Raw genomic sequence first — 25,355 nt, forward strand, 5'->3', positions numbered from 1 at the left:
GTTTTAGAACAGATGCTTTAAATGTGCTGAATCAATCACAATCTGAGAAGATCAGGGCGTTGGTAAACACACATGTGGGTCAACTTCAAATCCCACAGACAATCACTGCACATTACACTTCACCCTGGATTTTGGGAGAAGTCACTTAATTTCTTCCCTCATCCTTTATGCTGTCACCACATCTTCTGGGTGGGATAGTTGTTCTGTAGCTAGAAGTGATCTTAACTAATGTGCAATGAATTAGAGTAAAAAGAAAAGGCAGTCTTGAATTAAAGACATAGGAATTGCTTCATGGGAGCAGATAATCCATCTCACCAGTGTTAGGACTTTTTGACAGTGAGAAGTGGTGCTTGTTCCAGAGGAACAAACTGCTGCAAAGAGAGAATTCTGAAATGAAGGCTGGTCAGAGAAAGCTCTTATCTCAGTTTTCATGGGGAGTGGTTGGTTTATGTCTTGAGCTGATACAAGACACATAGCTTTAGAGCTCCTGCTATATTGCATCAAAACTGCTGCAGTCACTTAATGCAGAAAGTTGATCAGTGATAAACTAATGCTGCTTCAAAACTGTTTCAAAACTGTCCAGCTTTTTTGGAGCAGATAATTTAGTGCTGGCAAGAATGATACCAGATCAGGCACTGTGTGTCCAAGCTCCTGCAATGTAAGTAACATCAAGTATGAATGGCATTCCCACAGAGAATGCAAAGCATCATTAAAGCAAACCCGACAAAATGAGGCACAACACTTTATGCATAATCCAACAGAAATGCAGTCAGGCTCCAGTTTCTGATCCAGACCTCATTTATCCTGCTGAGTGATGATGTGGTGCATGGATCTGGCAGCACTGATAACAGGATCACAGTTTTGGTTTTTTTCCCCCTGTACCAGATTTCCCTAAGGTATGTACGAGTAGGTGCTTATCCTAATCTTTTGGTTACTGATTGTCACTCTACGGAACTACAAAATGTAGCCCTAAATTAAATTTTAAACTACAAGGAGGGTCTGGTTTTCAATATCGAATTAAAAAACATCACCAAAATATCACAAAGACTTGTGGTTTATGTGTATCCTGCTCCTGACACATTCTGTGGGCTTGATCTTCCAGTGAGACTAAAATGTCCCTTTGCACAAACTGTCATTCTGCTCTTCAGGGATGTTCTGTGTCCCAGGGCTGGCCAGGGCATCCATAAAAGAATCACAAGCCCACTCATCAGCCAACTACATCTAAGAGATTCCTAGAGCAGCCTTATATCAACATTTTACGTTTCTGTATGATGTTTCCATTTTCTAGTCAACTTACAGAAGTGTTTTGTTGTTTGTGTTTGTTTGTTTGTTTTTGTTTTTTTTTCTTTTTTTTTGCTTTGTTTTGTTTTCCCCTTGAAAACAGGTATTTTTTTAGGGGAAAAAACCCCCACAGTTTACTTAAGATCCCAGAGTTTCCTGTCAAAAAATCTGGGAATTTTTGACCACTACTCCTCAGTCAATGAGGCAGTTTTCTGTTTTCAAGACATTAGATTGCTATAAATGCATTCTTGTTAAGATAAATAGTTAGGTGGGGTTGTTTATTTTGAAAAAGTCCTTAAGTGCTTTACAAGAGAAGAACAGTGCATTTCCATTAATATGTACAAAGCATGCTAATAGCAAATGAATCACTGTTTATTCCTACAAAACATTTTCTTGAATGCAAATGTCCTTTTAGCTGACTGCCAAAGTGGTTTGGAGATATTTAAAAAGAACGATCCCTTTTACCAAATGCTACAACTCCTTGTAAAATGTCTGGTCCTGGTTTCCTAACGAGGCTGTTTCTACAGTGAATGGGGAGAGAAACCATTCCAGAAGGTGGTCCACCTCATTCCAGTGCAAGTCTCTAGGAGTACTTACTCTCTTGTTCAGGGTCTTTCACTTCCTAGGGGTTACAGAGGGGCCCTGGACAACCAGGTTAGATTATAGTCTAATCTTAGGGGTGGCCCTGGTGTCAGGAGATGACTTCTGCAAACTCCCTCTGAGCATGTTTGCATGTGCACGCAGCACCTCACTGACCCTCGGACCTTCCCTGAGGAGGAAAGCAGCAGCAGAGTCCCCTCAACTCAACCAGAAACCTTCCTTAGGGAGGATTTGATTGTTTCTGAAATGAACACAGAGAATAATAAAAATGAATCACAGATCTGTGGGATAATAATCTAAATTATTATCACGTCTTCTCTTGCCAGCCCAGGATATTCTGTAGTTCAGTCTTGTGCGTCTGATAAAAATATCTTTGATAAAACATTCCACATGATCTGTGGTGAACAGGCAACCACTGGCTCTGCTGTTCATACCTCTCTATTTTGCTTCTGTGTATGGGATTGTTTTAAAAACTTGGAAGACTCCAGGTATGTTTTAGCCAAATGACCTGCGGTATCGTATTCATGAGCTTGTACTTTTGATCAGATAATAGGGCAGTTTTTCAAATCAGTGCATTACTCATGCATGTCTTACCATCATTAGAATGTGTAAAACTTTCCCCAAAAATGGGGCCTCAGGCACAGGCTTTGTGCACAGACCCTACTGAATCCAACTACAGGATTCAAGCCCTCTAAGCTGGGTGAGTGCTGAAGCACCTTGACGATTTGGGAGCATTTTAAAGCTGAAAAATAAAACAAACACACATGCAACCCATTGAAGGAATTTCTGCTCTGGTTTAGCTTGTGAACACTTCGCAAGGAGCTCACAAACTAATTTTTAGTGTGACTTTGTTCACCCACATAAGCAGGGCTCATCTGACCATATGTGACACCACAGGAGGACAGAAGTTTGGACCACGAGAGTCTTTTTGGCCCACCTGGCTCACAGGAACAAGATCTAAACCCCTCCTGACATTTTTGTCTAATCCAATCTCAAAAAAAACACTGCAATGATAGCAATTCCAGAGCCTCTGCAGACATCTATTGCAGAATTTCACCATTTCTGATGTTCAGAATTACTGCCTAATGTTTTACCAGATCTCCCTTGCTAAGTTCATGACTTGTCCTGTCCCCAGGGACAGCTTTATTCCTTTCCTCTTCTCAGCAGCCTTTCACGTGTTTTGAATATTTAACCATGTTTCACCTCAGCCTTCTCTTTTTTAAACAAACAATTCCCATCCACCTTTCCGCGCAAGTCCTCAGGTGCTTTCCCTCCATCCTTTCTTCTGCTCTCACTGCCTGGCTGATCAGTGTCTTCTCTGGAATGAGATGCCCCAAACTGCAAACAGGAACTGTTCTGAAGCTCATGGAAACCTGATGTTGCTCTGAGGGGGTGAGGACCATCCCAATTATTGTGATATTTCTTTGCATTTCTAATCTTCTCCCATGCCTCAGTCCCAACGCGGTTCTGTTCAGGGGGGAGGAAGTAACCCTTTTAAGCGTGACTTACAAAGTGTTTGGGGATTTTTCTGGATCAAAGGAGCTATGTAAACACATGACAATTATTTTTAATAAATGTAAACAAATGTTGACTCAGACAGCCTTTCTTATGATAGCATCTGATGAAAGAAGCTAGACTGAACCCTGAGAAAATGCATTTTTCAACTGAAAACCTAAAAAGCTAGTAAAAAGGAAGAAAATTTTAGAGTAAATACAATAATGACTGTTTTGCATTTGTGATTTGATGTTAACCTTATGATGGCTAGGGGTTTTCTTAAGTGATATTAAGCATATGCTTCCTGTTTCTTTTCAAACAAAATTTGCCCTACTTTTTTTTCCCCTTTTCATTTAATGAACAGATGTGAAAGGAGTTGATCACATTATTTTCCTGGTGATCAGAAATTATGTTCTGCAAGTGCAGACAATTACTCTTGGAACTAACCAGACCTATTTATGTCACCAACATTTATTAATCAAGATTTGAAAAATACATCTGCTTAAAGCACCGGGACCAATCCGTTTCAGTCTGTAAACAAGCTGGCTGGCAAGAAGTCTGACCACACATTTGAAAGAAAAGAATAGGTGCTCAGCCAAGAGCAAAAAAAGAGTATGTTGGGGGGGGGGAGAAATCACACTACAAATATGTCACAAGCATCTAATTCACTACAGTAACCTCTCAAGGGGGATGTGAAGTCCCCATCTCCTGAAATGTCCATATTATTATTTCATGTGTTTCAGGAAGGGATTCTTTAGATTAACATAGGCTCTGTTCCCCCCAAGCTTCATCTATTTCTTTATCATTGCCCTGCAGACACTGTTCTTGCAGCCTGAGGGATAAATCCTTCAGGATGCTGAGGCTTGTGGTCCCACACGAGCAGGACGCTCAGCGCTGTGAGCACACGAGTGCTTCCAGCAAGGCTAGTATTCACATACCTACAACTCAGCACATCCTAAAGTCCTTTGTGGGATCGAGGCCAAGAGGCTCATGCTTTCACAAGGTTCAGTTTGTTAAAAAAAAAAATTAATAAAATAATCCAACCTGGATCTGATTAAGGAATCCAGTTTTGGTCCAGAGGAGGCCACTGCTTGTTTGCAGTAGCGTAGTGAGCTGCCTTAGCGTGTCGGAATGAGTAAGCACTACCACACGCTGGTTTGGGGCCAACAAAGACACAGGATGAGCCAAAGAAGAGCCTTATCTCTACTATTTTCTTGTTAGCCCAGGGTTACTGGGAGCCTGGATCTTTGGCCACTTCCCGCCCTCTCTGTGAGCAGCACAGCCACAGTGTGACGGGGAGGCAGCAGCAGCCACCGGGAGCATTTCAACAACCCTTCGCTGTTGATCGGAGCTCTCCTTCTGATGAGACTCAAATGGGAACCATCTTTCCATCTGAGAGGAATGTCAAGCTCTGATCCTGCCTTATTTCAGTGTTCTGGCTCCTCTGGAGACTGACAGCAGGCTATTCCCCCTCCTTGAAGTGGGCACCTGTGAGCCTCCCACACTCAAAGGGGGAGGCAAAGAGCAGTGCAAGCGCTCTGGTAGAGGTCTAATCCCCCACCCCTGCTCTTTGCTAGGACCACATCTGCCCTGGCTTATCTCTAGGAGAAAGAAGAGGATATTGAGGGAAAAGATGGAAAGGGAAGCTCAAGTTTCACCAGGAACTGGCTCTGAAAGGTCAGAAAGCTGTGAACAAGGACCACAAGCCACACTGTCACCACGTACTGAAGCACAGGTGGTGAGCAGGACTCTGTGCACAAGGATAGGATGCTTGGGGGATGAAGGAAAGTAATGTGAGGCAACTTCACCTCGCAAATGTGCAGGACCAAGGCTGCCAGCAGCACTGCAGAAGGTGCCATTAAGGAGAATCACATGCAGTCCTTCAGCTGAATGGCCTTTAAGAGGATTTAAAGGGTGGCACTAATTGTAGCTATTTCAGATGCAGGCTTGTACTCAGAGATATTTAGCTGTCTTGCTGCTACAGTATATGGGGAACAAGACATCTCTAGAAGACAATCCTTTCCCCACAGAGGTGCCAAGGTAGGTGAGGTGAGCTGCTTCTGAAGATCCCTGTCTCTGGAATTCAGCTCTCCTGAATCCCAGCGAAGCTCAGGCCCCAGTGAGGGCTCTGACTGGTAGGGAAGGGCAGGTGGGGAAGAGGAAAACTGCTGATTCGGCAGTGCAAAAAGCAGCAGCTGGTGGGGACACAGCTCCCCTCTGCAGTCCTGCAGCAGCTCCCCAGCAATGGGCACGGCTGGGCTGCAGCTGCTGTACCTGCCGTGGGGTCTTGGCTCTGGAGTTTGACACGGAGGAGGAGAAGGTCCTCACTTAGGTCAGGGGCTCCAGGGGGCCATGATGGTGTAAGCAGGAGGAGCCTCAGTGCTGAAATGCAGCTCAGATTCCCCTGGTGCCTTTTTGGGCCCCACTCAAGATGGGCTGTGGGCTGGAAGCCAGGAGATTTGGTTTTTATCCCCCAGACACCCACCAAGAAACCATCAAAACCTTGTTAAATCACTTTACTTCTACGACTCCCCTGACTCAGATCTGAGTCAAGACCTTGAAGCGTTAGTGTGACACCACCGCTAACCCAACCTGAAGCATTTTGCAGGCTCTCACTGTGATTTGCAGGTCCCGATGGCCCAGGCCAGCTGCAAAACATCTCGGGGATGACAAATTCAGCCCCGGAGCGACACTGAGCTGCAGCAAGGCTGAGCACTACAGGGACACCCTAAAGCCACAGGGGGGGGTCAGGTTTGTTAAGGCAAAGTGTATTATCTGCTGTGGAGCCAGAGGAGGGGACAGGGATGGGATGGGAATGGATGGGGGCAGTGGGGACTCCTGGCATCAGAGACAGGGAAGAAAGAGTTTGCTGTCACAGCAGTGCAGCCTGAGGGCAGGGGGACACAGTGATGCAAAGATGGACAGGAGGATGCATCTAAGAGGTTGGGAAGGAACAGGTGAGAAACAACTGCAGCACAGCCCGAGGGCCCTCTTCTGTAAGTCATCTTTCAGTTTGTGGCAAAGTTTCTGCACCTCAGGGAAAGATTTGACTTTCCCCACCCCCAGGGGAGACTGTGTATGGCCATTTTCAACACCCTGCCCCAAAGTCCTTTAGGAAAACCCTGCAAAAAGGAATCCTACATGCGGCAGTGGTAGAATCAGGCCTGCTGCTCCTTTCCAGGCAACTGCAGAATGGTGTAAAAACACAGAATGTTATAAAAACCAATAACCTTTGAAGCACACCCTCTGAGTAATTACCCCTATTCCCATGTAATGACTAAAAGATGTTATATTCCTCTCTGATTTGGCAACAACAAAGATTTTGACCTTATTAAAACCAGCCCATCAGGAAACTACATGTCATCCTTAAAAAAAAAAAAAAAAAAAAAGAAAGAAAGGAAAAAAAGAAGAAAAAAATAGGAAAAAGAAAGACATTAAATTCTTTAAAATCCCCATGAACAGTAATTCAAGATACTGTAGCTGAAGACCCATGATTTGTTGTACTGTCTGGGTGGTCCCGAGACAGGAGATGACAACATTAGCTCTTTCCTTTGCCCTTCTAAGAAATGCTTTGATGATTCTCTAATATCCTAAGAATATCCCCTCGTGATACTGCACTGGGACGAGGCAATCACAGAGTTGGGATAATCCATCCCAGTTTTACCCTGGCCCTTGCTAAGAGGGGATAGCTCAGAGCCCTTTGTTCCACCAGTTCTGCACTGACATCTGAGCCAGGATGTGCTCATGATAGTGTAAATAGTGATGTGGGCTCAAATCCATCCCCAGACTCACCCCCACCCACTGCACACATCTGGCTGTGTACCTGATTGGTATGCACAATTAAGGCCCTCATCATCACGAATCAAATAACCATGTACTTGTTTCACTGGTCCTTGGACAGATAATGATTGCAGTTATTACAGCCAAAGTAAGCAAGAACATCAAGGGTGCATACACAGATGTGCTTAGTATTGTGGAACTCTTGCCAGTGGTGCAATCTGTGAAGATTCTTGGGCAACCTGCTGATACACAACACATAAAGAGTTAATTTGATGGCGCTGCAATCAGGTGATTTTGAACCAAACCCCACACATGAGGATAATATCTATTTTTTGTCTGTATTTTGCAAACTGCCTGCTCTCACCAATACAGCCCCACATGCAAAAGAATTTATATTCTTGGGGTGGTCAAAATCATAATCCATATTTTACATCTTGGGCTCAACCTTTCAATAATTAGAACCAGAGTGACTCGCTCTGCCCTTTCCTATGTACACTCCAGTGTTTGTTTGGCATTGTGTGGGCCCTGTGGCTCAAATATTTTTTTGCAGATGCACAGAATTACCCCTGCATGTTTAGATGTGCTTGGGGAACAAATACATTCATAGAGATGTACATATTTGACCCTGTCACTTTTTTGTTAAACACTGTAAAAGATATCGACTTTCCCCTCCAGATTTTAAAATAATTTAGAATAGGTGATAGTGGGGAAATACCTAAAACATCCTGTCAAATTAAGTATTTTCTCTGAGACTGTTTTATAAGACAGAATTATATCAGCTAAGAAGATGCCTGTGCAGTGTATTAGGGAACAGAACGGACAACCGAAATATAAACTGGTTTAAATGGATGTCCAATATACTGCATTTTCCCATTTGATTTTAATTTTCTTTTTCCTTCTCCCTATTCTTTTTCCATCTCCATGGAACAGTTTTTCCCTCTGCTTAGTCTGTATCACATTTTTCTCTCTAATTCACTGGCCTCACTTTTCCTTTCACTGCTTGTATTTTTCCAGTGTCTCTCTTAGTAAGAATAATTAAGGTTGGATCAGATCTTTGAACCTGTTATCTGAAGCAGTATTGAATTCACGCTTTTACCAGTGAACAAAAGCATTGGTGTCTTTTTCTTGCCAACAGACTCACTCACAAAATAAAGAAAAAAGGTTCAAAAGAGCACATCTACCAGGAAAAAATGCCCTGGACATTAAACTGCTGCATTGCCCACAGGGTCTGTGTTCCTCCTGCTGCTGGCAAAGCAAATACAGTGATACCCAGCCACAGCACAAACTGCTTCTCCTCAAGCACTTCTAAACCCTCTGAAAGCCTGGAGGTGCCATCAGTGGCTCATAAGAAGTTGCTCGCTGGCCTGCAGGGCTGGAAGGCTGCAAAACCTTTCCCTGCCGGGTGTCACAACTCAGACCCTGAAACGTCTCTGCCGAACCAAGCTTTTGAGAGTGTGGTCCACACCACTCCTCTCCATGGTACTGCTATGTGAGGCATCCCTGACGCCCAGCAGCTCACAGGCACTAAGCTTGGCTCCCTCATCTAAAGGCTCAGGCCCCAGGTATAAAGCTTACTTTGTTCAGTTAAGTTATTCAGGAATTGCAAAGAGGAGATCTGAGCGAAATCTGAATTTGGCCTGGCATTTTCATAATTGCAGGAACCCGACTTTTACAGCATTAAAACCATATGAATTTAAATAAACCCTACTTTTCCTTCATCCCAGTGAGTAACTGGACTTAGACCACAGCTGCCCTCTGGGATCCTGCTGGGTTTCCAGCCTGCAGTGCTGGAAACTCCCGTGCTGCTGGGAGTGTAAGGGAATCCAATTTCCTCCTGTTTCACTCTACAATGAATCTGTCTTCTTAGATAAGCCTGCTACCACAGTATAACTGTGGTTAAAGCCCCTCCTATAAACCAACTGCCCACCAAACCAGTAATGTTGCCTTGCTCCCTGTCACACTTTTCCTCACTTCATTTTCCACGAAACTCACTAGTCAGAAGGGGAATAGCAGAAATAAATCCCATATATCTTACGTTTTTCCTCTGGGCTACCATTGACAGTGTTGTGTGTTTGCATTTCCACAAAATTTTAAAGACATTTCTTTTTCTTTTTGGTAACTCACTAGATAACGACATTTTTTACATTTTATGGATTTTACGTAACTCTGCTAAGAGGAATTGCAATTTTCAGGGCTTTAGATACTGCTAGATATGTAGGTCACTCAAATACATAATAACTCCAACCTAGGGCTGCAGTGTTTTAGGAGGTTTGTTCTGGCTTTTAGATGGTGAGTGATCTCTTTGACACATCTGCATATCCCTGGGGCAGAGAGGCACCCATTAACACAGCAAGCAAAGTCCTTTCAGAGGTCCCATTTTCAACCCAAACCCAGCTTTTGAGAGGACTCTATGAAAGTTTCTCTCTGATGGGTGCACTGCAAGGAGCAGCACAGCTGGGTCTCTCCTGCTTCCATCACTTTAGCAGTAGGGAAAAGTCTTTGCTCCTGACCCCAGCATCTCTAAATCCCAGGTCCAACCTCCCTGCAGGGTCAGTGCTGGCTCTAACGGGTTAGGGAGCAATTCCATTTGTTCTGAAAATGGAAACAGCCACATTTTGTCAGCTGAGTAGTGCTGTAAGTCGGGAGTCTGAATGTGGAGCTGGCCGCTACCTGCTCCATAGGGAAAAAAAGAACTGCCAAAGGAAAATCCCATGTATGCAGATTTGCCATACAGGGAGCTCACGTGCTTTACTACTCATTCATTGTTTGAGGAATCCAATCCACTCTGGGCATGAGCCCACTCAGCACGTTTTACAGCGTCTGCAACTGCAGTCGGTCTTGTGAGATAACACAAACCACACTCCTCACCCAGCCCAAAATGCAGGGGCATTGAATTTTCCCTGCCTCTTAAACCAGGCAATTTATTTTTCAGCCGAGTGAACATAAAGAGTTTTGTAGAGCTGTGTTAAAGTGCAGTCCAGGTTTAGAGGAATTACCTGAGGGTACTCAGTGCATTTTCCCATCTTATCTGTTTGATAAGAGCCAGATACATGGCTTCATTTCTTTTGTTTGCAATAGGCAATATGCCGTGAGGAGTCATTGTTAAGGACTCCAAGAAGCCAATCTTCAGAACATCTGGCTAGTGAAAGCCCTGGACGTGGAAAATATAAATGTCAAGGCTCATATTTATAAATTGGAAGGGCCATGAGGACATCTGCTAACAAGCTCTCTTCCAGAGCCCATTTGCTGTACATGGTTATTCACAGGCAACAACAAACATGTGGATGGATCACACACATGGTCTGCCCTTCCTTTCCGCCGCCAAAAGAACACACGCTCCAGTAACACACAATGCTCTATTCTCACAACACAGAAATACAAGTGTTTGCAAACCTCACAGCAAAGCTCTTGCATACCAGACCACAGTGGGACACACTCTGGAACAGACTAAAAATAGCTGGAGAAAAAGCCTTACATTAACACAGAGGACAGTCAAACTCACTTAGTGTTAATCAGCGGAATAAGCACCCTTCTTTTTTTGCCTTGGTCCACAGGAGACACTTTGTACTCTAAGTCTAGTCCTGAAGCCTCATTTTTATGACTGAGTAGTTGTAGATGGGAAACTCAAGACTTTAAACAGAATCTAACCTTTTTGACCATGGCAGCTTAACACTAACATTAAAACAAGCCATAGGTAAAATAAATGTGCTTCTATGTTTATAAGGACAGGCACCTTTTCTCCAGCTTAGTGCACTTTTGCCACTAAATGCACTTCTGATGTCTGAGAAATTAAAAATTGATCCAATGCATAAGCATAAATAATGGTTTTTCTAATGACTTATCATTGCAGGTGTCTAGACCACACCTCACTGCAAGAGAGCCCTTGGCACTGGCCACCCTCACAGATGCCCACAAGGCTGCCAAGTTGTCAAGAGAGGGAAAAGCATCAGCAGAAAGAGCTTGGACTGCTTTACTGTGATCATGAATTTAGTAAAGAATAAATGGATTTAATACTGTCTTGTCCACTCTGCAGTGTTCTTGGACGCACATATATCTGTGCAAAAATGGCAGGAAAAGCAAAGATGATGAAATAACATGGAGGAGATGTACCTCCTGATTAAAAAAATGCCTAGGATGCCTAACTCTGCCTCCTCCTTACTGCAGTCTGCGTTAATGCCAGGTGACAAGGACATGCTAGACACAAGTGAGACATGTCCTCCTCTCAGAGGCTGAAGGCTCCAAAACCCCACACTTTCACTGGCAGGGACTGACTGCAAAGCAAAGTGCAGTGTTTGTATGATCACAGCCTCCTGCAAAGTGAGCTCAGAGAGGTGGAACTGTGTGCAGCAGATGGAGGTTTCTTACTCCTTGCTCCAGGGCCCATAGAAGCAAGTGCAGACAGAGTTTAAAAAGACAAGTAGGAAGAATACTGGGAAAAGAGAAAATTTAAGCAGAAAATGGAGAATGATGGAACTGGAAAGTTAACAGGTTGTCCAAAACCAAGAGGAGTCTTGGCAGTGGATGAGGAAATAAGATTGTGCTGGCTCAAAACAGCAGAATAAGTGGGGATGTGCATCACAGAGGAAGAGATTATCAAAACTCAGCAGCTGCTTCTTCTTGAAACTGAATCCTAAGCAAACATTTTGTTTGTGCTGCATCAGACAGATCTGAGGCAGCTTAACAAATCTAGCAGTGGTAGTCCAGCCCGAGTCATAAATATATCAAGCTGTGACAGATATAGATAGATAGTATAGACTATCTTTACTCAACACATCCCAAATGAGAAATAGAAAACAAGAAAGGAAGAGAAAGCTCTTAATAGGCTCCATAAAACATCTTGCATTGTTTTTTCAATCTTAATCAGCATTGAGGAGTAAGGAGCAGAAAGTGCTCTTGGATATCCAATGCTGAAAAATACCTCACTGTTCAAAAATCCTAGCTTTTGTGCGCTCCAATTTCGTTACTTGCTCGCCTTCAGAAATATGGATTTAATATTCACAGTGGATTTAAATTTCACTAAAAAATACCTAATGCATTACAAATAAAGAATTTATTTTCATGAAACAAAACTGAAATTTATATACAGATTACGTCTCTATTTCCAAAAGACTTCCGTGTGCTTTATCTCTAATGATTTTACTTTCAGGTATTTATAGCTTTCATTAAAACAGGATTTTCCTACTACTTTGTGTGAATAGTTCATACTGGTGGTGAGACACTTAAGCAACAGTGAAAGTAAATATGCAAGGCTTTTGCATGTTTTTTCTTTATCTGCTCTTGTTTTATCACACAGTGGCAGCACATTATAAAGAACATCAGAACAAAGTAAAACATGTGGGTCTTTTCGTGTGTGTTTAGCAGGTGAAAGTGAGGCTGAACATCTTTTCAGCCCCATCTGGAGAATAACAAATTAACTCCTTGACTTTACAAGGGGCAAGAAGTTATCAGTCACAGCCAGCTGACAGGGAAGGTCTATTAGCATAGAGATGCTACAGGTTTGGACAGGAATGTCAGGACTTTCCATCGTTCCTGCGATGCTGAACAACGATGGTGTGCTGAGCTCAGGTTTTGCAGCTTTAATTAATACGTTCTGTGCACTCTGACCAACCTGATAATCCAAGAAGGCTCAATAAAAACCATCTAGGGAGGGAGGATATGTCATCACTGTATCATATGTTACCTCTTAGGTATACTGCACTGAGTTATAAGTTATATATTTTACTTTCACTGGAGGGCTTGTGTACCTGGGGCTGTGCAAAGGGCATGAAAGAACTGCCAGCACCAGTGCTCATTTAAAGGAGGCATCGAGCCATCTGCTTATCTTAAAGGGGTGCCAAATGGAAACAGTAAGAAACTAAGATGGGAAAGATGCAGAATTCCCCACGCTTTGCTCTCTTCTCAGGAGGAGCTGAGGATGTCTTCACAGAAGCAAGACTGCATGTTTGAGAGAAGGACCAACTGATGCACTGCTAAAGTGTTCAAAATGTCTTCTTCGGGATGCTGTATACCCATCAGAGTGTATAACAATTGGGCAAGTAAGAACAAAATTTAGGCCAGTTCAAGATATAAAGGTTCTGCTTGCAGCAAAGAATCAGGAGGGAGCTTTTGTCTAGAAGGTGTTTTGAGACTACACGGTGTGACAGAAAAGGTCTTGGACCCAAGCTGTCAAACCATGAGCTTTTTCTGATGACTGTAGATATTGGCATGCCATGCCCTGGAGCCTGGAGGCAGTCAGTGGTAGAAACAGTGACCATGAAAGCTTCCCGAGAAGGAAAGAAATCCTTCCAGGAGAACGGTGAAGGAAATGGTAGAAAGAAGTGCTGGAGGAAATCCAAGGGGCCACAAAACACAGTTAAGCCCCAGACAAGCAACGAGGTGTGACAAGGCAGGGCTGGGGGGACTCCCAACACACCTATGCTCCTGCTGTTCCTGGCTGCTTGAGCATTCCCTCAGTAAGAGAGGCTCACTACAAGTCAGAGAGGTCCTGAAGCTGCATCCTCACCTTTGGTTGAGCACAGGGCAAACAGATGCAGTGGCACTGCTTACTTGGCTGCATGGAGACAGGCTGGAGGAGGGAGTGATCCCCCTCCCCATGACCATCAGCAGGCAGGCACTCCCTGAGCACTATCCTTACCAGGGAGGTGGACGGGGTAATTTAAACAAACAAGGCCCCAGTGATGGAAATTTCGAGCTCAAAGCTACCATATGGAGGGAAGTCATCTGACCACAATTTACCTGTTAGACTTCAAAGGTGTCTAGGTCTCCTTTAAATAAAAGCAGTCTTTTCTTTAATGAAGTTAAGTACTGTATTTCAGCACCATGTGTTGTGAAAAGGAAGCAATTTGGATTAATTTACTGAAATTTACCTTTCAGATGCAGTTAAGTGGAATTAAAAGTTTGTCTGAGTTGACAGAGTTCTGTTTTCCATCACTGCATTGTCTTGAAAGAAAGGATAACAGGCTAAGTGCTTAAATTCCATCCAAACTGATAAGGTTCACTCTGTACAGGCACACTCAGTGTAGTTTATTACACATTGTCTCCCTTCATCCATCACTGGTATACATTTTTTCCCCCTACAAAACTGTTTCTTCCAAAATAAATTGATAGTTGTAATGTTATTACATTCATCTGGGGTCGAATAGTCTGCACTGGGCTATCAGAGAACTGCCATTTCGAGTTATAGGGGGAATTAATTCAATTTCCCACTAATGGCAGATTTTGCAGGGCTGAGCTTACATCTGCGACAAGAACTTCTTTTCTTCTCTTCTAAGAACAATTCCTTTCCTTTAATTTCTTTCCTATGCAAATGAAGCACGTGTGTCCTTAGCCTCTATCCAAACACCATCATCACCCAGATCTCTTCCTTGGCAGTGGGAATGACTTGCCCATTACATTCCCTCTAATTCTTTCTCCCCATCACTGTACTTCCCTCCTTCTCATTCCCTAGCTGCCATTGTTCATTCCAAAACTCACCCCTCCTGAAACACTCTCCCAGTTACTAACTCCCCCACTCTCCCTTTTCCCAGGAGCCTTGCCTTAGTGCTCAGGAGCTGCAACACTCCCTGACAGCTGGGAGAGGTTCTCTGTTGTCTTGGGCTGGTTTTGTTTGTAGCCTCGAACTGTTTACTTGCTCCAGCAAAGGTGTGATCCTGATATGTTCTTCACTGACCACTCTGAAATGTTACAGACATTTCTCTACTCTTTCCACTAACTGAGCATCTCGTCATGAAAAGCCAGCAAATGATCTGCAATTAATTATTTATATTACATGGGGAAGCTTAGCTAACAAAGTGTCAACAGGAACAATAACACAGTCTGTATGCCAAACTGCAGCCTTCCAGCCCAAGGGTTTTGCCTCCCCTCCCTGCTGCCCCAGCCGGCTTTTGGCTATGGGAGCCAACTAGGGCTTGAGTTTTGTCTAAGTTCAAATTCCTCCCAAGGACAGACTTCAGATCTGCACATTTCTGCAAAATCAAGTAGTTAAAGAAAAAAAAAAATCTTGCTACTTGCAATCTCCATTTAATTTTGATTCTTGACAAACAATTTCAAACAGAAACTGCAGTGAGGCAGGACTTTTTCAGTTTGTTTAGATTTTGGGGGAAGGAGGCAGAAGGGAGAGGAAACCACACATTTCATCAGCATTTTTTATTTTTTAATAGCCCTCAGTGTAGCTGATTACCCAGGAGATCAGCAAATCTTAGCTCTGTCAAAGACAGGGATAAAAGACAGAGCAGAAGCTTTCTCATCCTCCGCAGCGGTACAAACCCTCCAGCACGCAAATCTAAACACTGTCCACTCAGTGGTGCCAACTCAAATGCCTCAGCTGTTAAGACAGAACAAAAAGAAAAGGACAATCTCCAAGGTATAACTGAAAATAAATACTAATAATGATGTGTGACATAAAATGATGACTCATTTTTCATGAGGCCATTTCAGATTGTAGCTATAACCTCGGATCAGACCCAAACGACTGTGAGAGCCGAAGTCTTTGTGGAACCATTAATTATGGATTTCCTGGCTTTTATAGATTGGAGTCAGACCTTTGATGTTCCTTTAAGATTGTTCTCCTGTGTTCATTTCCTTTGTTTCTCTGTTGGTAGCTTAAAAAAACACCCTAAGATTTCCATGGAAGCCTATGAGATCTCCTAGAAATGCATAGTCCATAAAAGCCCTGCAATTCATGGCTCATAAACTCCTCTAATCCATGGTCAATAAAGCTTTGGAAAAGGGCTGTATGAACCACAGTCATTTCACAGTTCAATGAGGTTCATACAAGAATCAATAACCTGGTTTAAATTTGCCTGGATTTGTCCTCCACCTGTATATTCCTCTTTGACTTTTCAGGTTGAAAAGCAGCTCAAACAGCTGAATTCTGGAGACCTCGCATGGAAACAATGAGCTTTCTGCAGCTTTCACCCCAAAGCCCTAACAAAGACCTAAATCCCCCAGCCTTGTCTCAAAGGCGACCAAGCCAAGTTTCAGGTGACAACCTGTGGGTGAGGAAACTCAACCTGGAAGAAGAACCATTTGGAAACACGAGGCCATAGCTGAAGGTAATACCATACACAGAGACCTTGGTCCGTACAGAACACGAGGGATTCCAGCTGCAGTATATGTAAATGCACAATGGATCTACGGGACAGGCCAGAGTGAGAACTTCCTAATACACTGATTATCCTCCAGAAATGAAAGCTATGTCTCACTGTTCAGACATTATTGTGGCAATGCAATAGAAGTCCACGTCTCTCTCCTGCACAGGTAACACTCCAATGCCTGTATTATCAGCCATCCTGCCTGTTTCCTCCCAAGAATGGCCACAGTACAAAGTCTGGTGACAGACACACATTTCTGCCTTTTTCTTGCCGATCAGAAAGGAACAAGTTAGAGAGAACTCGCTGTTTATTGCTTTGTGCAGGGTCCAGTTTGCAATTAATGCTGATGAAACCCAACTGCCAAAAGCACAATATGCAGCAGCTGGTTTATGAAAGTTGAGACCCCGTCCAATTTATGGGGAAACCAGAGCTGGTTGTGAGTCTCTGATTTAGCTGAACAGTTTGTATTTTTTTGTTTTGTTTCCAGGAAAACACCAGAAGTTACTCCAGAACTGTAGAAGCGCTAAAACCATCTGAAAGCACTAAGGCAGGCTTCCCTTCTTCCAGCTTTTCCTCATTTCTAGGGCTGTGATCTGCCACTAATATCTCCCTGGGATCTTTCAGCAAGGCAGGCGACACACAGTGTTTGGTTCCTCACCAGCGTGGTGGGAGCGGAAACTTATATTTCCTTATCCCAATCTCCATCCTTATGAAATCGAAGTAGAGGGATAAAAGGGTTGATTCAGATGAAATCTCACAGGAGCCCAGAACACGTAATTTAACTCTAACCTTCAGAAATACCTTTTAAATAATTTTCCTAGGAACAGTTTTTAATAAAACCAGCAAAAGGCACAAAAGTGCGCAAGCACCACTTTAGGCCCCAACTGCACATTTCCACTGCCATATACCACCCAATATCCAATATCCTTTCTGGATAGATAGAATGGGGGCAGGAGGATTGTGCCTAACTGCCAGGCTCCCACCAGATCTATTTAAACCTCTCACTTGTATGACACATATGGTGATCTGGACCAGACACCTTTGTGAAATGCTGAGACACCACGAGACACCACGAGTCAGCAGCTCCTGAGCAGAAGAAGGATAGAAAAGTCCCTTGTCTTTGAGGTAATCCACTACATTGATCCAAATGCCTCTTAGTTCATACTTAAACATCCTCTGTGGAGAGGATCCAACCACTCAACACACTTTGAAAAGAAAACACATGAATCCCTCTTACAAGGCTGGCACTGACCTCAGAAACAGCCTTATTACACTAAGATTAATATGCACCACCTTAATAACAACCCTTACATCATTCACCCTGAGAATACAAGAAACTACAAAAAATGAGGCAACTATTCCGTTAAAAGGAATGAATAAAAGTAAATTTACAAAAATCTGAAAACATAAGTATATGAAGCTTTTTCCTTAGCAAAGGGAGAAATCTCAGAGAGACTTGCAAGGAATTAAGGTGCTATGAACGTGGGAATAAGTAATGCCCAAAGACAATCATTACATGTGTAGGTGAGCAGCCAGTTCCCAAAAGATTACTTAATTCCTTTTACTTGTTAGAAGATCTATAAACATTGTGGCTGTTTATCTGCCTATGACTTGGCCTGGATAAAGGCACTAAGAGCTTTTCCAGTTTTTGAGGTGGGAGAATTAATTGCTCAGGAATCCTTAAAGCACACATTGAGAAGCCCTGGTCAAACATGAAGGCTCTTATTCAAACACAGAATAGGAGTTTTTAACCTCAAAGCCTGGAATAGCCATGGAAATGTGCCTACCTCCATTCTCTGTCCACATAGAGGCCTTAGTTAAGTACTTCATTTTGCCTCAGTTTGCTGTTTTCAATGCAGTCTGGGATGTTAAAACATTTCAGCCCCAGAATACAGTTAAGAAGGTTGAAAGGCAGATATGTCAGAATCTTAAAAACTCCTGGGAATATTCATCATGGTTGGAAAACGAGGGAGCCTTTGGGCTGAAAACTGACACTGAAGATTGGAAAATAATTATTGGAAGAAAAAGGGCAAACGCAGAATATTTTCTATTGTTGTTTTTTTCCTGTTTTTACTCTGACAAGTCTTTGTTTCTGTATATTTTAAATATTCTAAGCATTAGCTTTTTTTCTCTTTCCTTTTAGATCAAACGTTCCTATGAGTTTTCCTCCTAGTTCTTCATTAGGCTCCAAAAATATCATCTCACTCCCTGTCTCTCCTGTTTAGCCTTTCTCCAACCCTCCTTATGGTCTAATCAACAAGAGCTGGGATCTGTAAAGAGCCACTACTTAGAAGCCATCAGGAAGAGGACAGGGACCAAAACAGTTATGACTCACCTGTCTTCTATCCGAACCCAGAGGTCATTGAACTGCCTCTGGCGATGGTGTTTGTGCTGCTTCTTGTGCCATTTCTTCTGCCTGCCAAACTCTTCCAGCTGGCTGATGCTGTCTGGCAACAAGAGGTGAGGAGACAGGCTGTCTTCTTCATCCATGTGCAGGGGCTTCAGGGAAGGAGAGGTCAGTGGGACCTGCTCAGACAGAGGGACAGCGGGCAGGGCTGTCACTGAGGAGCCTTCCAAGGCCGGGCTTGTCTTTGTCGTCCTTGAACTGCAAAACACAACATTTAAATATTTGATGAATAAGGGAGGAATCAAGCCAAAAAAGGGTGAAAGCAGAGGACTACACTGTTTGGTGTGTGCTCCTAATGGCTGAGATGGTGCACAGGGAGGAAGGCTTTTGCTCTGGGGCTGCTCATCCGAGTCAGGATTGGTGACAAGGAAGCCAAGCCTGATGACAGAAGCATGGAAGCTGGGCTGCTGGGATGGGATATGTGAGACCTGAACTCCAGCAGGTAATGTAGAAAAAAGGGGGTAAATGACCTGTCCAAAGACTCCTTGAAACAATACTGCCAGAGCTCCTCACTTCTGTCTGAAATACTACCACGTCTTGTATATGACTGGAATGATGCAGAAAAAGACCTTTTATTTTCATCTTCCAGTGTTCCACTGATTTTAGAAAAAAGTCAATTCAAACTCCTTTGGTATGCAGCCATGTGAACTTACTGTGAGCTAAGATATCTGAAACAAAAATCTAATAAACCAGGACTGACACAAAGTTATTTCCACCCCCCCCACCCCCAACTTCAGTAGAAGTTCATATTCGGTCTTAATTGCAAGAGAGGAGCTTTTCCTGTCCCTGGGATGGGCCAATGAGTTGTAGGTACAGAAAATGGGAGAGAATTAACAGGCAATATGAAGTTGTGGTCTGCAAAACTATTTCTATTACATGGATGCTATGACTTTTATGACAGAAACAATTAAAGCCACGTGAAAAATTTTGCCTCCTGAGTGAAACCAGTAAGACATTTTAATGAAAAAGTAATAAAAAATCCTAAACTTCATTGGTGACAATGTACAAAATGTGCCGCAAGTGAAACCACATGTTTCATTTATGGAACATTTTGTTCTCTTCCAAAAAAGTCACATCTACTACTAATGGAAGGGTTTTTTTTCTTTCTGATTTTTTTGAAGTCTGTTACAATACCAGTCAGGATGGTCATCTCTGCTTCCAGTGCATTGTGTTTCATCTAAAGGCCCTTCCAATAACTACTGATAACCATTGCTACTATGAGACTCCCTGGCAAAAAGTACAGTAACTTTGTCACTTGCAGCAAACATTCATGAAGTTCTTCAGAGATCATCACTCAACAGATACAGAAAAGGAGACTTGTTTAAACTAATTCCAAAATTCTACATGGTTGATTTCATTAATAAAAGACACAAAAAAATCCGATTTTTTCCCCCTCTTTTTCCAAGTATTCAGACTCCCATAAAGTCCTTTTTCAAACTCATTCATGCTCACTCCATGCTCTATTTTACATCACAGACAGATCTATTGGTTCTGAACTTTTTTTCCCCATTAAGACTTTCATCCATGTTTCATGTTGAGTTGGGGTTTTCATCAATTTTCTTTGAGAGCTCTTGGTGCTCTCTGTTGCCAAGATTTCTGTTCCCACTCACTTTTTTCTCCTTTGCCACCAAAACTGTGCTCCAAATTTCCCGAGATGCTGAAGGTAGGAGCAGCCCTTACATCTGCCAGCTCAAGGCTGGGGCTGCTGTTTGATTCCTTGAGTGGTCTTAGAGACATCTGAACACGTACTTTCCACCTTTTAACACCTACTATTTTGTTACACGTGTTTACCTTGCTCTGAGCTCCCAGTAAACTGGAACCAGTAGAGAGGTGTTTTTTATGGGTTGAGATTTTAGAAACCACTTAAGAGACTGGCAGCTCCCTTCTTATTAAAATTAATGAGTTGGGCATCAAAATCCCAGTGGTGGCTTTGAAAGTTTCTAGCTTAATTGTTTCCACGACCATCACATGAGCCACAGGTTGTAAACCCGATATTTCAGAACATTCTTTGGGAAGAGAATAAATAAACACTGAAGGAACGTTAAAATGTTGTAACCTAAAGAGGGTTATAAACTAACCACTTGCACTTCAGAGTTGACTCAGGGGGAATAGCTCCACTGTGGCAACTGCATATTTCATTTGGTGGATGTTTGTTCCGTTATTCCTGTACTGGTAATGATTGCACCAAGACCTAAGAGGGGCTGTTGAAGGCTGTAGGGTGATGCATGCTTGCTCCTTTCAAATCAAAACAGAAGTGCTTTTTAAACTGATCTCATAAACAGTTACAATAATTACATTATATTATGACATAAAAATAATGATTGCCTAACATAAATGTAAACAAAAATATTATACAATGTAATTATTTAATTATTAACCTGGTTGTTTTGAAATTCGATTGCCATCCTACAGACATTCAACCAGAAGTGAAATAAAAATAAAATATGGATATTTGACCCAAATACACTGTGAGGATATGTAAAGATTTCATTTTAAAGTAAGATAGATTTCCCAAAAGAAGATAACTTTCCCATCGATTTCAGTCAAAATGTTATTAATACAAAGGGCTTGAATCTATCAATATTCTGGATTTTTTCCTAAAAAATAAAGACAAAACCCTGCCATCTGCAATAGGATACCTGAACAATCAATCTCCCCATTAAGTGAAGCTTTACTGTTAGGTTCAACTGCTCGTTTCATGGACTATTTCGTGCCTTTCCCCTGGTCTCGGTCTCCATGCACTCTGTTAGCACAGCTGCACTGTATGAAACCATGGGGATAGAATGGACTTTTTTTTCCATTCCTTCACTATTGCTGAGACAGCTTTTCAAGATACGCAGCTATTTTTAAAGCCAGAGAAAAAAAAGCAAGGCTAGTTTTCAGTTTGTGAGGCCACAGTGCCTCTTCTGAAGAAAGAGTGAGAAAGTACCACCCAAATATCTTGGTCCACACAAAGATCTCTGAGAATTTTCATGAATAACTTGATACAAGTCCAGGCTTAGAGGTTCCACCCATTTTTAAATGTATTATTCCCACACAGGGTGGTCTTGGAGAAACTAAAATTATTTCAGGCCCTTAGGTGGGTTTTTCTCATCTCTGACCTTAATTTCCTTCCCTGGGATGTGCAGTTCTGCAAAACAAGTTCTCTAAAACAACAAAGTCCAAATAAGAATACTTTGGAGTCTCAGCAAATATCCTACGTGGTTTGGTCCTAAGGTACAGAAAACAGTGAAAATAGGAAAACATTTATGCTTGCTAGCTCTTGAAAACACTTTATCCACAGACAAAGACCTCTGTGGTTTTCTTTCACTTCTGGTGAAATTTGCCATCCTTTTCTAATTCTTTTCAAGAATTAAAAGAACAAAACAAAACATGCAAGTTGTTTGGGCTGAGCTGGATGCTCCATTAGGCTGTCTCAGCATTTCTCTCTTTGCCTTGTGGTCTCCAGTGTTGCTCTGTGCTGGCACTGACAGTTGAAAATTGACTCATTGTTGAGATTTGCTAGGGTTGATCTGGTCAGAAAAATTACATTAACATCATGAAGTCCTGCAATATCTTCATAATTGTCAGGCTTAAAAGTGTTCACTTTCATTCAACTCCAACCCCAAGCCCCCAAGCTGTGCCTTTTTCCCTGCCCAGGCAAGCAGATTCCTACCCCTCACATCAGATTCCTCAGCTCAAGAGGGCTGTGACCACGTCTGGGCTTCAAAACCCCTCTGCAGGGCAAACCAGAGCACCACATTTCCCTCCTGTTCTGAACAGCCCTTATGAACAGCCCACCTTTCCCACCAGCAGAGGGTCTGTGGGGTTAACACTGCACCTTGCACCCCACCTCGCCCCCACCAACAGGGATTTTCCCAACCACTGATTCATGGACAGTTGTTTCAGGGAAGCATCAGGCAGGGCAGACCCTGGCTATGCCTTTAGCCACTGACCCTGCCAGAGTAATGCCAGCAGAGTTTGCAGTGAGTCCCATCAAGCCTCCCCTGGGCTTCCACAGGGCCAGGGACTTGCCCTTGCTGTAGCTCATGAGAAGACATTCCTTTGCTGATGACACACATCTTCCACACGACTAAACCATCCATCTATTTTTTTCAGCAATCTTGCGGTAACATTTCTGTTCCCCTCAGATATGTGCAGAATCTTCTAAAATCCAAGCCTGCCAATTTGTTATTTGCATCCTGACTTCGTAGCGGGAGCGATGGAAAAGTTTTGCTCAGGAGACTGCCATGCTTTGCACGGGCTTCCAAGCACAGCAACGTCGCCGAGGTTTTCTTGCTCCAGTTCTCAGAACTGTCAGACGAGGGGAGATTCTGTTTCATCGAGAGAGAAGCTGCGGTGATAGTGAGGAATGCGCGATGTGGCAGCTTTATCCTTATGCCACCGTTCCTGGGATGCGCCCGGATGACAGCCAGACAGTAAGTTAAAAGCGTTTTATTACGGATGGATTCTCATAAATTCCAGTTGGGGTGTCTTTGTCAGGGCAGGAATTCGTCAGCCCCTCGCACGCATCCCTGCTCCCCTCGCCACAGGCCACAGAGACATCTGCTTCTGGCTTTTCTTTCCTTACACATCTCTCAGAGAGTCATGCACACCCACAAGATGGGCACCAGAATGTCCCGTCCCATGAGGAGTTTTACTTTTTTTTTTTTTTTTTGGTCTCTTCCACACCCCAGGATGAAACTCAGATTTTCAAAGCTCTTGGGAGAGCAGCAAACAAAAGAACAGAAAAGCAGGCAGAAATCCTAACCCAGCCCAGCATGGTTTGTAAGGCCTCTTACTAGTGATGGGAAGTAGGGATTGAGACCACGGGCTCTCACATAACCAGGTGACACCAGTGCATGCCACCACAGAGATAATCTCCTTCAAGATGAAAGCATGTGCATATTTTCCTGCAAAAGAGAGTAACTCCAAAGAAGAGATCTGAGAACTGTCTGAGCTGCTTCAGGTTAAGTGCTGTAAATAACTGAGGGTAAATTTGGGCTCGAGAGACAGCAAAAGAGAATACCTGCAAAATCCCTGATTATTCACTTGCCAAATCAGCTTAATTATAATGAGGTTATTATATTTAGGATGTAGTTGGCTTAGGCCTGCACACTAACAGCATTTGGAAACAAAATTGTTTTTTCATTTTTTTGCACCATAGTCAACTACATCTCATGAGCAGCTAAATTAGGTTAAGTAGTTAAATTAGATTACAGTCCACCCCAAACTTGGATGGTATCTCTGTACTCAGAATCCATGTCAGACTATTTCTCTGGGAAAAATCACTGTTGCTCAAGAACTGTAGCCTTAGCCTGAAAGTGAATTTAGTCCTCAGTATACACATATATTTGTGCAAACCCTCAACTCTGCACGTAAATGAAGTGAAAAGCGTGTGAAGATATTCCCATGGATGGTCATGTTTTCCTTCCCAGTTTGAGAAACTTTTAAATAAGAGAAACAAGCAAAACTTTGGTTATTTATTCCATTTCATTAAAAGTGGAGCTGGTCTAAGGCACAGCGGAAGAAATACAAGCGTTCTGCAGCTTGAGGAGGGCAGCTGAAACATTTGTAACGTGTCATTTCCACATTTTCATGTGAATTCTTTTATTTCAGAAAACTGAAAATGTTTCATTTCAGCATTTTCTGAACAAAGCTTTTAATTTTTCTTTTTAGTCTTCTGCTTTCAAAGACTTAAATGCTACAAAGCGCCCTTTTTTGTTCAGAAATTGATCTCAATTATAAAGAAAAACCCAACTAATACATAAAAATGACAAAACCCAACAAAACCCAATTCCTGCTTTCAAAAATATCCTCAAAATATTCCATTTCAAATTGCTCTGAACTTATTTCCCCTTCTCAAGCTTTTGGTTCAGTTCTTGAACTGAATAATCCTTTGTTTATGCATCTGTCATGAAAACTCTGTAATCTGCGCACTCCAGAGGATGGGTTGTGCCCCCAGAGGAAGGATGGGTCGACCCCCCAGTCTTGCTTCCATTTCCCACATTAATAGCAAATAAGAACCTTGTGGCCCACAAAGCCTCATCTCAGGCTCTGTTCCCTAAATCTCCACTGTCTTATTACCACCACACCAATTCAGTCCTAAGTTATTTCTGCCTGACCCAGGTTTGGCTTTACCTCTGGATTGGAAATCCTGGCTTTTGTCCAAATTTGCCAAGGATACACAAGGTTTCTGATGAATCTGCAGTGATGGTATTACATGACAAAATAACATTTTAGGGTTGCATTTTTTATGGAACTGGAATATTTTCAGGCTTTATTCCACACCTTTTTTGTCTGTTATTGCTTGAAAACCATTATTAATATGAATAAATATATTGCTCTTTCCTTTTAATAACTTTTTAATAAACACATATATTGCTTCAATAAAGAACAGCGGTGGACTTACGGTGGGTAATGCAATCTCTCTTTTCTCCTTCTAAACTCTCCAATCTTTCTGTGTTTCTTTGAGATGATGTCATATTAATTACACACAGCAGATTTTTCCTAAAAAATTGGATGGAATTATCTTCCATCATTCAACAGGTTCTGCAAAGCCTAAAATTCTTACCCATTCTGGCCCAATCTGCAACATGAAGTTTCTTCAGGTCCAGCTGTGACATTTCCAAAGTTTTGGTTTGGGCTTCAGTTTTGGGCCAGTTGTGGTTCTACAGCATATTTACAGTGGTTTGGGCAGTGTCTCAGAACAAATGCCACCA

At 42.6% G+C, this 25,355-nt stretch overlaps 1 protein-coding gene across 2 annotated transcripts in view; it reads right to left on the reverse strand.

Moving 5' to 3' along the window:
* The window catches only part of TRABD2B (TraB domain containing 2B), a 276,057-nt gene that overhangs the window by 3,925 nt on the left and 246,777 nt on the right, over positions 1-25,355 (reverse strand). The window contains exons 6-7 of one of the 2 annotated variants that reach the window (XM_027893841.1): positions 18,583-18,852; positions 15,402-15,478 (exon numbers count right to left, since the gene is read on the reverse strand). In XM_027893841.1, the coding sequence (XP_027749642.1) occupies positions 15,475-15,478; positions 18,583-18,852 (274 nt within the window). In that variant the 3' untranslated portion in view covers positions 15,402-15,474. Of the gene's footprint in view, positions 1-15,401; positions 15,479-18,582; positions 18,853-25,355 lie in introns of those variants that run through there. The other variant, XM_027893833.1, reaches the window with a different exon arrangement.

This window comes from Empidonax traillii, unplaced genomic scaffold, assembly GCF_003031625.1.
Source record: "Empidonax traillii isolate 1590-97213 ecotype Southwest subspecies unplaced genomic scaffold, ASM303162v1 scaffold15:size5535645, whole genome shotgun sequence".
Lineage (NCBI taxonomy): Eukaryota > Metazoa > Chordata > Aves > Passeriformes > Tyrannidae > Empidonax > Empidonax traillii.